Genomic DNA, 16,772 nt, shown 5'->3' with positions numbered 1-16,772 from the left:
GTGGTGCATAGACCGAAAGAATAGTGATGAATCGTGAGAGAGGAACACAAAGTTTCATGATGCGGTCACAGATACTGGAAGGAAATTCCATAGTATCAACCAAGGATGTTTTAATCGCAAAACCGACTCCACCATTTCTACGGATACTCTCCGGTTTATCAATCCAGAAGAGAGTGTATCCTGATGATACCTCTGTCATTTGATCTTCTCCTGAGAGACGAGTCTCTGACAGAGCAGCAATATCTATATCAAGTCTCCGTAGCTCTGCAGTAACAAACGCTGTTCTGCGCTCTGGACGGTTGGATGACTCTTTATCAAAAAGAGTGCATACATTCCAACAGCATAAATTGAATTTCACTCCTTTTTGGAGATACATTTTTTGTTAGTCGCAGGAAACTAACCAGTGATAGTATGACAGACACTTTTTAGTGCACCTTTTCTAGCACTTTCCCAAGACACTGGGTGAGCGGTGCTCTCCCTGAATAGGGCTGCTCAGTCACAGGAACCCCCACTGGAGTTGGCCACTGTCATGTGAAGGCACAACAACGTTAAGATAGGGTTCCTGTCGCCTCTGTGCAGATTTGTGACTGTTTACTTCCAACTGGTCAAGTCTGTACACGTTGCCACTCCTCCATCGCCGTAGGACTTGCAATAAAAATGAACGACCGATAAAGATAAAAGATAGATCTCAAGTAACATCTGTACATCATTGTATTAAAGTGACAAGCACTTGTATGATATGAGTGCCACTCTCTAAGTTTCAACAACAATAACTCAGTGACAAGCCATTGCAAGATGACTGGTAATTGCCTTGACCGCAGATTTCGTGTAAGAGTTGTCCTCTCCTAGAAGGATTGCCTCCACCATGGCTTATAGGAGCTCCTTCTACGCCGCTAATGTCATTTACCCATGACTGGGCATCAGAGCATGGTCCACACACCGGTGGATCATGAATGCCGTAGTCAACAGGGCCTAAGCTCCTCTGGAGATTTCTGTCAGAGTTACCTCACCCTTAAAGGCAGTGGGGGATTCAATTTTCTGGTACTGAACATTCTCCATTCACCAGAGCCCCATTAGCATGGCAGAATCCACGATGTGCACATGGGGATGATTATATTGGAAGAAGCTATATATGACACTAGAGCATCTGTGTGCTTTTAACACATGCCCACACCAATCCTTTATATACATACTCACACAAAATGGTACAATAAAATTACAAATGTATAATAGCATATATTTTTTATGAACTGTTTAAAAAATAATTCAAATGATTATCTTTGGCTCGTTTCTAGAATATTTTTAAATATGTTCTATCATTGATTTAAATGATAGTAAGCAATTTTGATGGTAAAAAAGGAGTGTTAAATGAAAAATCTATTACACTTATTCATTTAAATATATACTATAAAATAGATAAACATGAATACAAAGTTATACGAAAAAAAATCAACATCACTTAACTGTAGATTTCTTTAAACTGAGAAAAATGGCATTACTGATATTTAGGTTTACTTTGTTAAAATGAATTACCTAAAGTCACATTTTTGGCTTGTTTATGTTTTTAGTAAATAAAAACTTGTGATTTGTTTCATGAAAATTAAAATAAAAATAAAAACGAAGAAGGAATTTTTGTCATTAATTTTCTGTTATGAGAAGATGATTGTAAAAGAACCAAAAAAAGAACTAACCTGGAGTTTGGGCCATGAAACAACTGTCCTCTGTCATATCAACGGATAGAGTTTCACTGAACTCTTTCTTCTCTTTGTGTTTCTTTTTCTTTTTCTTTGAGGAAGATTCATTGAGGTCAAAGGATTGGGAAGCATCAAGGTCAACCATTGGAATAGATACTGCAAAACATTGAATAATGAAAAGTGAAAAATGATATTTCTTTTTATAAAACAGAACTTTGTTATAAAAAACACTTTTGTTATGGAAAGAAAATAAAATAATAAAAACAAACAAAATATTCAGAAAGAAATAAAGATAAAAATGAGGAAAAAAATCTGTAAAATAAGGAGGAATACAAAACTGTTTAGCAAGAAGCATAACCTACATATAATGAAAAACTTGAATAAAAAAAAATATTATATAAGAAAAATTGCATCAGATTTAAAACAAAAAGGTGCTTATTCAAATTGGCACTTATTGTGACATTTAAAATTAAAGAAAATACAAAAATGTTAATATGATACTAGTCATGGGATGAAGATAGAAATTTTTAAATATCACATAATTTGATCAAGTCGTTTTAGATTTATTAAAGAAAATCAAATTTTACTGTTTTGATGAAAAAGAGTCAAATTGATTGAACTAGGGTAAATAACCATTATATATAGAAACTAAAAATAATTACTGATTACCTCCCCTTATGTTCTCTACTAAATTATGGCCTAATCTGTCAGCACATTTTATTAGAAAAAAAACTAACCATTTTTAGGAATTTAAGGATAGAAAACAGTTTTCAGTAGTGGAATTGAAATTCTTCGGGGGGGGGGAGAGGTGCTACAATATTTAGCTCATGTATTTTAGTTTTAGTCTGTGTATATGATCAAATGAAAAACTAGAAATACTAAAGTTTAGTATAAAACATTTACTAAATAATACAAAGAGTTTAAGTATAAAAAGAAACTTAGCAAATTTTATTAGAAAATCCATCTATTGGTTTTCTTCAGAAATGAAACTTTTTTGTGTAAGTGACTTGTCATATATTTTTAATGTAAGTGTTATATTTTCATTTATATTGTATAATTACATGAGAGAATAAAAATTAATTTTTGGCAAAATATAATCTCTAAAAATTTAAATTCATAAACTATTGCAATTCAATATTAGGGTTGAGTTATTGTGCAATTTTTGTAGAGTATATTTCGTTTTGGTTTCTGATAATTTGAAACTGTTTTCTTCTGACCATTTTGTTATTTTGTGTTTTGAGATTTGAAATCCAGATTTTTCATCTCTTCAATTATTTTCATTTTTTTAAATATTTCTGTTTAATTTTCGAATGAGGAGACTTGGGTAAAGTTTTCAGCTATGTCTTCCTTTTTAGTCAACGAAGAGGGAGACCCGACATTGTCCGAGATTGAATGAGGATTAACAAATGTTCCACTCTCCCATACATTGTCATCGAAATTGGTGAAATTATCGATTTTAAAATCAAATCAATTAATTGCCTGCTCTAGTAAGCACCCGCCCCCCCCCATACTGGAAGGAAGCTTCACATGCCTCCCTACAGTGACTTAGTTCACAATATATTGTTGCACTGTAGAGAATCTGTTAATTTTATAAAATTATCTGTAAATAATGGCTTCAGTTTAAAATGCAAAAGTCAAGTATCATGGTTCAATTGTGCTTTAACCATTAATTTTGAACACATCCTTGTTTATCATTTGAACACATCCTTGTTTATCAAAGACTCAACTGTTGATTTTGTGAAATTATTTTAACAATCATTTGAATTAAAGTTAAACATAAAAAAGTCAATATGGTTCAATTTTGCATTTTGAACATGCCCCCGCTTTATAAAAGAATCTACAATTGATTGGGCTTTTATGCTTGTGCAGCAATAAAACTTTAAATGCTCTTGTGATGTTAGATTGTATAAAAGTGTTAATTTTGATCAAAATTAGACTACGTTCTTTATCAGATTTTTTTTGATTATCGATTTTTGATACTTACTAGATGCATTTTGATACAAAATCTACATAAGAACACTTCCAGACACATCAAGTACCTTAAAAAATTTGCCCAGCTGTTTCAGAATCCATAAGGAACAAACTCATACACACAAAATTCCTTTTACATATAAAATCCACCTAAAAACGATCAGATATCTCTACTCTTATACTAGTACCTATTTACAATGCCTCCCCACGGAACAAAGTTAGACACGTTAGTGGTAAGTGGTTTTTAACGTGGAGAAAAGGTACAAAAATAAAAAATTGTCCCAGTCGTGAAGGACTGCTCCTCCACCGAAAGAGAAGAAATGGAAGTGCTGCATCTGAAGAACAGATACTACACTTTGATCTTGCCCATTATAATAGTAGACATTATTATGTGCAGAAAAGGGATTTTTCTAGCTTTCAGCCATCATCAGCATGGGTTGGGATTGAACTCCCGACACCAACAGCTATAGAGTCTGACGTTCGAAAAATGAGCTACAATGACTCACCACTTGAATGCACTGTCTTTTTATAGTTTTTAAATTTAAGATCTGTTGTTGGCATTTTTTAGCAATATTAATTTGAAACGCTGTTATTTTTATAATATAGTTCTTTAAAAAATGCCGTAAAACAAATTGTTTTAAATTTGCTTTTTTGAGGTTCCAATTTGGAATGTTGTCTTCTGGATTGGTATTCAGACTTTCTAGTATTATTGGTAAGTGGTCAATTCGACATGTAGCATTCTGTGCTGACTGCGTAAAGTTCATTAGAACGGATGAATCACGTAGGGTTAGGTTTGTTGCTGAAAAATTTCCCGAGTGCGGACACGTGTGTTGGGAATTGGTTGTTGTAAATTTTTTTTTTTTTTTTACACAGTGATCACCACTTATCAAGGCCCGGAAGCCACTCAGGGATAAGGGTTATTGCAAGTACATTACGTTAGTGTGGAGATTTGATGAAGTGTTTACTTAAGGGGGCGGTTCATTAGGAATTTGTTCACGTTGGACTTGAAGACATCCAAGTTGTAGTCAGGTGGGAAGCAGGCAGATGGAACAGAGTTCCACAGGCGTGCAGTTCTAAGAAAGAAGCTTTGTTCATGGAATCCACGTTTTGATTTAGGCACAGATATAGAGTGGGGAAATTTTTCACAGTGGATTCAGCTAGATGGATGTTTTTTGTGAAAGATTGGCGAGGAGGGACGAGAGATTGGAGTTCAGACGAGCACCTGCCATGGAAATAATGATAAAACAAGGATAGGCTCGCAACATCTCTTCTGTGGGAGAGAGGTTGCAGGGTAGAGAAAAGGGCACCCCCCACTAAGCCACGAAGTCTATTTTGTACTCTGTCAAGGTAGGATAGGCTGTTTTTAGCAGCTCCTGCCCAGATATGGCAACAGTATTCCATCCTTGGACGTACTTGGCTTTTATATAGATAGAGAATTGCATCAGTAGTGAGATATCTTCTGGAGCGGTAGAAGGATCCCACCATCTTTCCAGCGACCTTGGCAACAGACTTGATGTACGTGTTCCATTTCAGATCAGATGTACGTGTTCTATTTCAAACCCAGAAGCTTGTCAAAACACAGGGCCTCACCCAGACGAGAGCCATCCATCACAATTGATGCCAGATGGGGATCAGAGCGTTGATAATGTAAGGATAGGAGTTTGGTTTTGGATGCATTAAAGGTAACTGCATAGGTTATTTTTACTTCCAGGAGTGGTTTCGCTACAACCCCATATTGGGTTGGGCGAGTTAGAGTCTCCCAGTAATATGAAAGGTGTGAGTAGTTGTAGTATTATGTTTTGCAATTTTTTCTCTTAATTTCTCATTTGGTAGAATGTAGATTGAGCAGAAGTTGATTTGTTTATGTAGAGTTATTTAATTGCTATTGCTTGTAGGTTTGCTTTAAGTTTTGTGAGATATATCATTTCTGACTAGGATGGATGTGCCACCTGAAATAAAAAAAATAGAAATTTTTCATTTTGTTTTATGACATCTATTTTTACATTGGTTGGGTTTATTGCTTTTGTATGATGATTTGATATATTTGTATTTTTTTATTTTTTTATTTCTGCGTAATTGGTATTTTCTATTATTTTCCTGGCTGCGAAGAAAATTTTAGTGTGTTTTATTTTGAAGATTTCTTTTTTCTTTTTTTTTTATCCAAATAAGGAAATTTTTGGAGTTTGCTCAGTGATTTTCATTGCAATTAGTGCATTTAAATTCATTTTTACAATCTTTGTGTGAATCTTTTCCCCAGCATCTTATGCATGTTGGAGGGGAGGGTGCATTTCTTACGATGATGCCCAATTGCGACATCTTAGTGGGTTAGAGACATATGGTTTCGTGTTTATTATCAGTTATCCTATTTTGGGATTTTAGAGCTATCAAAGGTTAGGATGTACGTATTAGTGAATATGATTCCTGTTGTTTTTCTTATTTGTATTCTTTATACATCTGCAACGTTTTGCATTTTGAGATTTATTTGATTTCTTCTATTGTGCACAATGATAGTTCAGAGTTTAATTACACTTTTGCCCGAGTTTAGGGTTTTGTGCGGGTAAGTTTTAATTGTTATCAAATTGTTTCCATTTTAGTAGCTCATCTGCTAGTTTTTTATTTGCCATTGTTTTAGTTTTTTTAATTGTTTTTGGTTTAATACTTTTGGAGAATATTTTTTCTATTGTGAAAGGCGATATCGTAACAGTTTTTCACTGATTGATTCCACCACTATGTATGGTGAGAAGTTTGTATTATCATATTTCATTTTATTTTCCATGTTTGAATCTGAAAGATCAGAGACTTCGGAATGGGATCTTTTTTGAGAGGCATAATTTGGTACATAGTTTAGCATATTTTTTTTTCATTTTTTCTGCTCATGGACCCTATAAGAGAGGTATTGGGGGAATTCATATGCCCTAACACAACAGGGATAAATAAAGGAGGGGTATATGTTACTCTTTGGCAGACCCAAGCATTAGTGGTTCTTTATTTGTTTTTAAAACTTTATTTTGTTTTTTAGAAAAAAAAAAATGTTTTCGAGTCATGTTGGGTTTGTTGTCCATCAAGTGGCATAACCCTTCAACCACCACTTACTAAATCTGTTTATTGTGTAATGTGCGGAACGTAAGCATGTTTTCTTGTTACATTTATCAAATTTAGAGCTAGACGTGATTAACCAATTGATTGGATCAGGCCTATCCAACCTCCTGTCTAGCCAAAGTAAGAGCTAAAATGGTATGTTGCAGGTTCATGTCCTTATAATGTCCTGGGTATGATCTGCTCAGCCACCAGGATCCCGTCCTTCGGCATCACAGGTCACCACCCATGGTCAACAGGTGGCCCCCATTGAGAGGCTTTTATCCTTTGCAAGGGGGTAGTCAGCATATTCTAATGCCCCACTGACAGGGCTAGAATCATAAAAATATCTTTCAGTTGGAATGTATGAGACATCGGGTGAATGTCTAGCATCTGGTAGGATGCCCCATTCCCAGCTAAAATAAAATATGTATAACAATAAAGATCAGTTACTCTGATAAAGAACTTAATATTGTATTCCACTATTATCTGTGTATATATCTATATGTTAGAAATTCAATAAAATTTCATCTAGATTTATTTTTCAACAAAAAAACATGTATTTCAACATGGAATTTCTAAAGGTTCACTTTGTTAAAATGTATTATTTAAAGTCACATTTTTGGCTTGTTTATGTTTTTAGTAAATAAAAACTTGTGATTTGTTTCATGAAAATTAAAATAAAAATAAAAACGAAGAATGAATTTTTGTCATTAATTTTCTGTTATGAGAAGATGATTGTAAAAGAACCAAAAAAAGAACTAACCTGGAGTTTGGGCCATGAAACAACTGTCCTCTGTCATATCAACGGATAGAGTTTCACTGAACTCTTTCTTCTCTTTGTGTTTCTTTTTCTTTTTCTTTGAGGAAGATTCATTGAGGTCAAAGGATTGGGAAGCATCAAGGTCAACCATTGAAATAGATACTGCAAAACATTGAATAATGAAAAGTGAAAAATGATATTTCTTTTTATAAAACAGAACTTTGTCATAAAAAACACTTTTGTTATGGAAAGAGAATAGGATGAAACTTACTTGGAGTCTGGGGCAGAGAAGAACTGTTGTCATCCCTCATATCAACAGATGTAACACTTTTATCAAGTTCTTTCTTCTTTTTGTGTTTCTTTTTCTTCAAAGAAGATTCTTCAAGGTCAATGTGGTCTGATTGAGAAGCATGAAGGTCAACTATTGAAAAAGATTGAATAAGAAATGAAAAACCATAAAACAAAATCCTGACATAAAAAGAAATTACATTTTTATTTCTTATCATAGGAATATATATAGAAAATACATGAATGAAACTACATTACAAAAATCTATATTTTATTCACATTGAAAGAGAAGCAGCTGAAACTAACCTGATGTTTGAGGCATAAGACAACTGTTGTCCATTACATCAACAGACATGAGACTTTCATTGCATTTTTTCTTCTTTCTTTTCTTTGAAGGTAGATTTTCAAGCTCAGCCTGACTTACTTGAGAAGCATCAAGGTCAGGTATTGAAAAAGATACTGGAAATCAACAAATAATCTTTATTTTATAATGAAGCATCTAAAAAATTGTATTTTTTTTTTTTAATGATTTCAATAAAATCTTTTGTTATTTAGCATTTTGAATTCATACAACGTATTGATATGCATGTAGCATATAGACTTCTGCCAAAATGTAGCTACCATCATTTTATAAAACTATTTAAAATCAGATTCAGCTGCATAACCAAAATCTAAAGGTATGAGATTTGTAACTACCAATTGTTAATAAATTATCTGAAACCATTTCTTCAAACAAACATTTATTTATGAAAATCAAATTTTTAAAAATATTTTTATTTTTATGGCACAATACTTGTAACTAAATATTTGACAAAAAAACATGAAATCATCAATGATTTTCATGTGAAATTAGTTCAGGTTCTTTTTAAAAATCTCATCTGTAAGTTCCCAATACTATTCATGCAAACAAAATTGGTGAATTGTATTTGCAAAACTATGCTAAATACATTTTTACCAAAGTCCAGCAACTTTAAAGATATATTTTCATGTTTGAGGCTTTGAAAAAAAAAAAAAAAAATTGTCTAAAATTATTACCGTTTCATATGATTTGTTCCCCATATTATAACATTTTTGAGATCTCTTTATAACTCAAACTATGCACACCTGTTGTAAATTTTCTCTGTATACTATTAATGTCAGTTGAAATAAGATCTTCTCAAAAGACACTTTTACAAGCATGAATTTTGCTTGTTAAGTATTTTAAAGTCATTCTGTACACATTATGACTTAAAAAAACTTACAATACATATACCAATCTCACAATGGTCTAAAGTGCTGAGGAGTAATGATAATATACAGTGAGAAATGTTAAAAATGTCAACGATTTTTGCTGCATATTCCAAATTATTAGTCGCGAAAACATTTGGACTGATGCGCACAGAACCAAATATAGTATTGATACATTTTTTCCATTTTTGTCCCTGGAAAAATATAAGAAAAAATTGAATAGGATTTCTATCATCAAGCAATTTATAAATACATTTTTTCATCTTACCATTCATTACTCATTTCAGTGATGATTTCTTCCTAAATATATTAAACTTCCATTAGAATATAATTATTTATAGCTTTAAAAGTTTTTTGACTATTTTTACAATAATTTTGATTTAAAAAAATTCAAGGATGTTTTTTTTTTTTTTATCTTTTTAAATAAAATTATTTTACCTCTTATTATCATATACGAGTAATTTAAAGACAGAACTAGTAAAATATTTACTTTAAACATATATAATTGTTTATTTGAAATAATTGTAAATATCAATTTATCAGATGATAAACTGAGAAATAAACTAAGTTTACTTTATTATATGGAAACATTTCTTTAGTTAACATTTTAAATCTTTGTTTTTTAAGCTTTATCAAGAAAATTATATATTCAAAAAGAGGCAAAGAATAAATAAAAACATTACTACCAATAATATATTTAAATTTAAAAATATATTATCATTAGCTCACTTTGAACTAAAATTTCATGAAGTATTACTAAATATATGTAAAAAATAAATATATCTCAAAATCTTTGAGGAATATACAGCAAGGCTGTAATTTATTTTAATACCTACAAAGTACAAATAGTGTGACACAAACTGAAGCTACAAGTGTACATATACATTATAAAAATTGCATTAAACACAAGTTACTGGGAAGTTCATAGTTTTTCCAACTAAATTGGTCAAAGTGAATATTCTGGCAATACTCCATGTTCTTTGACACAACACATCAGCATAATTTCCAATAAATTTTTAAATCTAATCAGAAAATCTATAACAGATATTTGAACACAGCTTAGCCAACTCCATAGTTTATGTTGGTATTCATTACAGATTAAGTAAAACAGAAGAAAATGCTAAACTTCATTTGTTCAGCACAAGTAGATTTGTTGTGAGGATCAGTAAAAATAAATGAATTTTTATATCCCTTTTTTTTTTTTTTAATGCATTTTGGGAATAAGATTAGTTTCAATATTGTTGCAGCAAAAGATTACATAACAAATTTTGTTATTATTGATGAAAGTTTAAACTTAAAAACTTCAATAAATGAAATTCGAACAAGGAGAAGATAAAGAAAACAAGCAAATTGTTTTACATGATTCTGAACATCTTTTTCGCTTCTTGGACTTTTCTTTAATCTTTGGAGTGTTGGAATTTTTTGCTGGGGAATCTGAAAAGATAAGTAATAATACTGTCATTAATTTTTCAGAGTGGTATATTTTGATAACAGGGTACATTACATTAATGCAAGCAATCCAAAAAGTTATAATTAATAAGATAACAGAATTAAATTTTCCTTAGCTTTCAAAATTAATTTAATCTAACAACTATCATAAATATTCATAAAATTGTGTTGCTTTCATTAAAAGCATTCTGAGAGAACATCTATGGAATATCATGTAAAACAAATGTTAAATCAAATATGATGATACAATCTTTTAATGAAAATATGTTTAATGAATATAAATTTCACACCGTTTTTGAATTTGTAGATTTTTAGGGCTTGTATTATACATGATATGTTGGGTAGTAGATAGTTTAACAGATATCCTTATATTTATGTTCTGAAATGATAATCTATTGATAATTCAACTGATGAACTGTAAATCTTAAATAACAATGACTGACATCCAAGAATAACTGTTTGCAAATAGAAATTCAAACTGGGTAATAATTCAACTTAAGACTCCAGTGTATTTGGAGAGAACACTACTAAATTATCAACTGTTCAACACTGGTTCAAACTGTTAACATGGATCTGTTTGTTTAAATAGAAATACAATAAAAAAAAATTAAAATCTCCTATAAATATATATATTTATTTCATGAAAAGTTGCATTCTGTAATGCTTATATATACATATATATTTTTTTGAAAAAAATTTCTGCCTCAACAGAAAAATGTTCAACAAAATGTTTAACTAGAAAATTATTTTACCGAAAACTTAATATTAAACTATAAAAAGATACTAAAATTAAACAAATTTTTTTTTTTATTTACATTCAATCAGATGTGCCTTATGCACTAATAAAAATGTAATTGGCATTTTGTTGAACTTTTTAGGATTTTAAATATTTAGAAATTTTCTCATTATAAAAAACAATTATTATATTAATTATAATTTTTTGACAGAAGAAATAAAATGAATTGTATATAAAACATTAGAAGAAAAATTTTAAATCATCAAATTATATCAGTAAATATTGTCAAATTTTGTACAAAATTTAGTAAATTGATTTTTATTTTAATTAAAAAAAAAACGATTGAAATATTTTAAATCAGTACATTGTCAATATATTTTTATATAAAAAAGGATTACTGGATTCTTTTTAATTTGCAAAACAAAAAACGATGATTAAAAAATTAAAAAAACAGTAAATAATTAATAAATTTTGTCATTATAAAAAATTTCTTTACATATTACAGACATAATTTATGTATGATCATAATGAAGTAAAACAGGTTTTCTTACCAATATTAATAAAACAATCGTTTTTATGACAAAATTGAATAAATTTGCTGATTTGATTTTTTAATGTCGTTTTTTTCTTTTACAAATTAAGATTAATCTAATCAATATAATTTTATTATGACAAAATTTATTGATAATTTACTGATGTTAGATTTTTCTTATGATTTAAAATTTTTCTTGTAATGTTTTATATGCAATTTATTTTATTTCTTCTGTCAAAAAATTATAATCAATAAAATAATCGTTTTTTATAATGAGAAAATTTATAAATATTTAAAATCTTAAAAAGTGCAACAAAATGCCAATTACATTTTTATTAGTGCATAAGGCACATCTGATTGAGTGTAAATAAAATATTATTTCTTTTTAATTCTAGTATCTTCCTTTTTATAGTTTAATATTGATAGTTTTCAGTAAAATAATTTTCCAGTTAAACATTTTGTTGAACATTTTTCTGTTGAGACAGAAATCTTTTTCAAGAAAATACCTAACTTTTTAAAATTATATTTATCAACATTAACAACAACAGAAATAATAGCATTATATTTATTAATAAAACGTGCTAAGGATCACATGAAAAGTATCACATAATGCAATATTTACAAAAAATATTTAAAATTTCTGAGTTTAAATGATTCATTGTTGTGCCATCGTTCGCCTGCAGGTATGCAGTTACAACCCCATACCATGCTGAGGTAGTGGTGGAATTTTAAGGGAGAAGGCCAGCACTAATGTTTTTGCTATTTTGATTGGATATATGGCCCGATTTTTCTCACTTATTTGTTTCTTTTATATTTTTCCAAAAAAATGTCAATATTGTTGGACATTTTGGAATGAAAATTGAAATTATGGGAAATATTAGTGCCACTGATAATATTCCACTTGTTATTATTATTTCTAACAATGCAAGTACAATGCCCAAAATAAACTTTAATAAAAGTGTGCACAATAGCTGTTTTTACATTGAAATTTGTACAATTTTTTTTTTTTTGATTGAAATTCATAATTTCAGAACTAATTTGCTGAGGATTGTAATTTTCAAATATAAATCTAATAGCATTTCATTTCGTTGCTCGGGTGTTTGGAGGTTTATATTGAGCAAAAAAAAAAAAAAAAAAAAAAAAAAAAAGCGGTCAATTTTTTAAAACTTTGACCCCTATTAACATTTATTGTTTTGGGCTCAAATCAAGTTATTAAGTTAGATCCATGTCCAAGGAACCTATATCTAAAATTTCAAGAGTTTAGACCTAAAATTGTCGGAGGAGTTTGGTAGAGTTCTCAAAGGTCAAATTGTTGAACTTTGACCCCTTAACAGCCAAATTTCTGGCCAAAAACGGATTACAAAGATTTTCCCAAATCTCAGTACCCTGTATATCAAATTTCAAGTCTGTAGACTGAAAATTGACAGAGTTTATTGCGTAGGAAAATGTATACAGACACACACACAGACACTTTCACTTATATATATATAATAGATTTATTTGAACACACATATTTCATTGCAGTAGGAAAAGTTCTAGTGAACTTTTCCAAGTGCTCCGTATTTTATTGACATTTATTACAGTGTTTGAGCACTGAAGAGTCAGTTTTGAGCAAACTTTGGAATTGTTTGAGTGTGAATAAAATAGTTTTTTTAAACTCTAGTATCTTCCTTTTTAAAGTGTAATATTGATCAATAGTTTTCAGTAAAATAATTTTCCGGTTAAACATTTTATTGCACATTTATTTGTTGAAGCAGAAATCTTTTTTCCAATTGAGTTATAATGATTCATAACAGTGCCATTGTTTGCCTGCAGGGATGCAGTTACAACCCCATGCTATGCCAAGGTGATGGTTGAATTTTAAAGGAGAAAGCCACCACTAATTTTTTTTTTCTATTTAGATTGGATATATGACCTGTTTTTTGACAAATTTTTTTATTTCCTTCATATTTAAAAAAAAAAAAATGCCAACAATGTTGGACATTTTGGAAGGAAAATTGACATTAGGAGAAATGTTGGTGTGACTGACAATATTCCACTTGTTGTTATTATTTCCAACAATGCAAGTATAATGCCCAAAATCGACTTTATTCAAAGTGTGCAGAATAGCTGCTTTTACTTTGAAATTTATGCCAAAGATATATTTTAATTAAAATTTTCACCCCAAACAAGGCACAGTGCCACTTTGAAGGAGGAGGCTACTATCGGGGACATAAGTTGCAGGGGTATTATGAAGAGAGATGAGTGGCAAGATGTCTGTTCACATTACACTTGAACTTCTGCATGTCAGTACAGTTAGAAAAGCAGAATCCCGGAAGAGAGTTCCAAGTTTAGCAGTTCTGGGGAATAAACTATTGAAGTAGAGGGCTTTCTTACACCTAGGGATCTCTACTGTGAAGGGGTGAGATTTAGCTGCTTTTTAGGTTTGTCGGGGGTGTTCACGTCAAGGGAGGCACAAGTGCTTGTAGTTTGTCAGAGTATTCACCATTAAAGTACTTGTAAAACAGGAAGAGGGATGCAACATTTCGTCGATAGGACAGAGACTGAAGCCTAGATGACAGTTCAGGATCTATCAGGTTGGCGACTATCTTTTGAACCCTGTCAAGAAGAGACAAGTAGCAGATGCACCAGCCCAAATGTGACAACAGTACTCCATACATGGTTAAATGGTGGCTTTATAGCGGTACAGGATACTTTCAGGCGTAAGTAGTTTTCTAGCGCGGTAGAGAGAGCCCACCCTCTTTGCAGCAGTCTTGGCAATGCTCTCAATGTATCTATTCCGGTTCATGTTCCCTCTAAACGTTAGGCCGAGGAGTTTAAAGGAAGTACTTTCGGGTAATGTGTTCTTGGCCATTGCTATTGGTGGTTGAGAAGGTTTCTTGTAATTATTGAAGGAAACAAGCTTAGTCTTGACAGCATTGAATGTGACCATCCATTTTTGTCCCCATTCCACTGCAGTGTTTCTGCCATTTTCTTAGATATGTGTTCATTTGTTTTCCCCTCGTGCCTGCTACAGAGTGTGGTGTCATCAGCAAATACACCCATCTCAGAAACAATTTTATCAGGGAGGTCATTTATGAATATCAAGATTAATAAAGGTCCAAGGATAGACCCCTTAGGTACTCCCACATTTATATCATATTGTTTAAATGTACAGCCGTCAAGGACAACCTGGATCTTTCTCTTAAAGATTTAATTACATTATGTATTCTTCCAGTGATACCATATGATTTAATTTTCCTTAAAAGACCATCGTGCCATACCCTGTCAAAAGCCTTAATATATTGAGGGCTACCACTCTACTCTCCCCTGCTTTGTCCAGTGAATGGTATATATGTTCAGAGATTAGTTAGGATATCTGATGTGGAACGGGCTTGCCTAAATCCATATTGTCTGTCAGGAGTTTAGTAGCTGTAAAGTGATGGACTAGAGCTTGATTAAATAGCACAGCCGGAATGAGATCAGGTCCACTTTTGAGGTGTCTAGGTTTGTTATGATATCTTGTATCTGAGAAGGGGTGATTTTCAAATCATCTAGTGTGGCGTCTGTCTGCAAAAGAAAGTCAGAGAGGGAATGGTGTGATGCGTCCAATGTGGAGTTAAAGGCAAACCGACTGGCAAGCAGGTTAGCCTTCTTGGTTGTCGTGCAAACAACCTCATGATTGTTTGATAGTGGGGGAATTGCTGACTGCTCATTATTTACTACACTGTTGTAGATTTTCCAAAAATCACGGATTCCTAATTTCTGTGCTTCAATGCGTTTTCTGGTGGTTTCGGTGTATTCTGTCTTAGCTGTCGCTATTTCTCTCTTACAATTACTTCTAGCTTCTATATACTTCTGTGTGTTTGAACTGTTGAGTCTGTTGAATCTGTGGTATGCATGCTGCCTTTGAGCAATGGCAGCTGCACAAGTAGAAGTAAACCATTGGAGAGAGTGGGGCTTGCTATAGAATTTCCATGTGAGAACACGTGCTTCAATTGCTGTTTTGAACCATTCAGTGGTTTCATTTGCGCACTGTTCAGCTGGAAGAGAAAAGATATTTCCCCATGGAGCATCTCTGATGAGATCCCTGATGGCTTCCCAGTCACCCTTTTTGTAATACCTCGTTATTTTGAGCAGTGGGTCTTCAGTTTAGGGTCGAGAATTTAGGGTGATTTCTACCATTATTACAGCATGATCAGCATTCTCGAGTGGGCTGTAGGCATTCGTTGTACAATCACCGAGAACTGTGGTCAGAAATAGATCTAGAAGTAAGGCATGTTTATCTTGCTGGTCTGGGAAACGTGTCAGAAATGTAACAGTCTGTGATAGGGAATGAGATATAGAGAAGCTATGTGTTTTGCTACCAGCTACATCAGTGTCAGTAGAGAAACCAAGCCAGTTACTGTGGTGGACATTAAAGTCACCAAATGCATATATGCTAGTATCGAGGGAGAGTGCTATAGCTATGCTGTCAGAGACTTTGTTTATTAGGGTACAGTCTTGGGTGGAGGGAGAGCGGTAGAGAAAATACAAGTAGCTAATATTATGTTGCATGTTTAGTCTGAAGCACATAAAGGCCTGGTCATCTGATTCTAGTTTAGTTTCTCTAGTCAGGGGGAGGGTGTTACGAATATAGACTCCAAGTCCGTGCATGTCTGAGTCCTTGCGGCAGAGTGGGAGATAATCAAGCATGTTAAAATGGTTAGAGGGAATGGAGGAGTGTAGGTTAGTTTCACTTAATGTTAAGATATCCGGGGTGTTTACTAGAAGAAATTATTCAATGTCATCTCAGTTAGTTCTAAGCCTGCGGATATTTGTAAATGCAAGCTTCAAGGGAGGAGGCTGGTTGTTTTTTTTTGGAGTTTGGTCCTGGTTTAAACATAATTTTTGATTGAACTGTCATTTTATTTAAAAGTTTTAGTTAGGCTGAGTGAGAGGTGCTGGACGAGTGGTTGTACAGAATATCAGACATGCAATACAAGTAGACCATCAGCTGTCTTTGCCTACAGGATTGTGGCCTCAGGAAAGCTCACTGGGGATGAGTGCAGGGTCCCT

At 32.2% G+C, this 16,772-nt stretch overlaps 1 protein-coding gene across 3 annotated transcripts in view; it reads right to left on the bottom strand.

The window, feature by feature from the left end:
- LOC145277838 (uncharacterized) overlaps positions 1-16,772 on the bottom strand; it is a 125,672-nt gene that overhangs the window by 72,018 nt on the left and 36,882 nt on the right. For all 3 annotated transcript variants that reach the window (XM_080129764.1, XM_080129766.1, XM_080129765.1), the window contains exons 7-11: positions 10,378-10,452; positions 8,098-8,250; positions 7,775-7,924; positions 7,507-7,665; positions 1,692-1,850 (exon numbers count right to left, since the gene is read on the bottom strand). In XM_080129764.1, the coding sequence (XP_079985890.1) occupies positions 1,692-1,850; positions 7,507-7,665; positions 7,775-7,924; positions 8,098-8,250; positions 10,378-10,452 (696 nt within the window). The remainder of the gene's footprint in view (positions 1-1,691; positions 1,851-7,506; positions 7,666-7,774; positions 7,925-8,097; positions 8,251-10,377; positions 10,453-16,772) is intronic.

This window comes from Euprymna scolopes, chromosome 6 (genome assembly GCF_053919585.1).
Source record: "Euprymna scolopes isolate OS-2025 chromosome 6, ASM5391958v1, whole genome shotgun sequence".
NCBI classification, from domain to species: domain Eukaryota; kingdom Metazoa; phylum Mollusca; class Cephalopoda; order Sepiida; family Sepiolidae; genus Euprymna; species Euprymna scolopes.
This window is presented reverse-complemented; position numbering and strand designations above follow the sequence as displayed.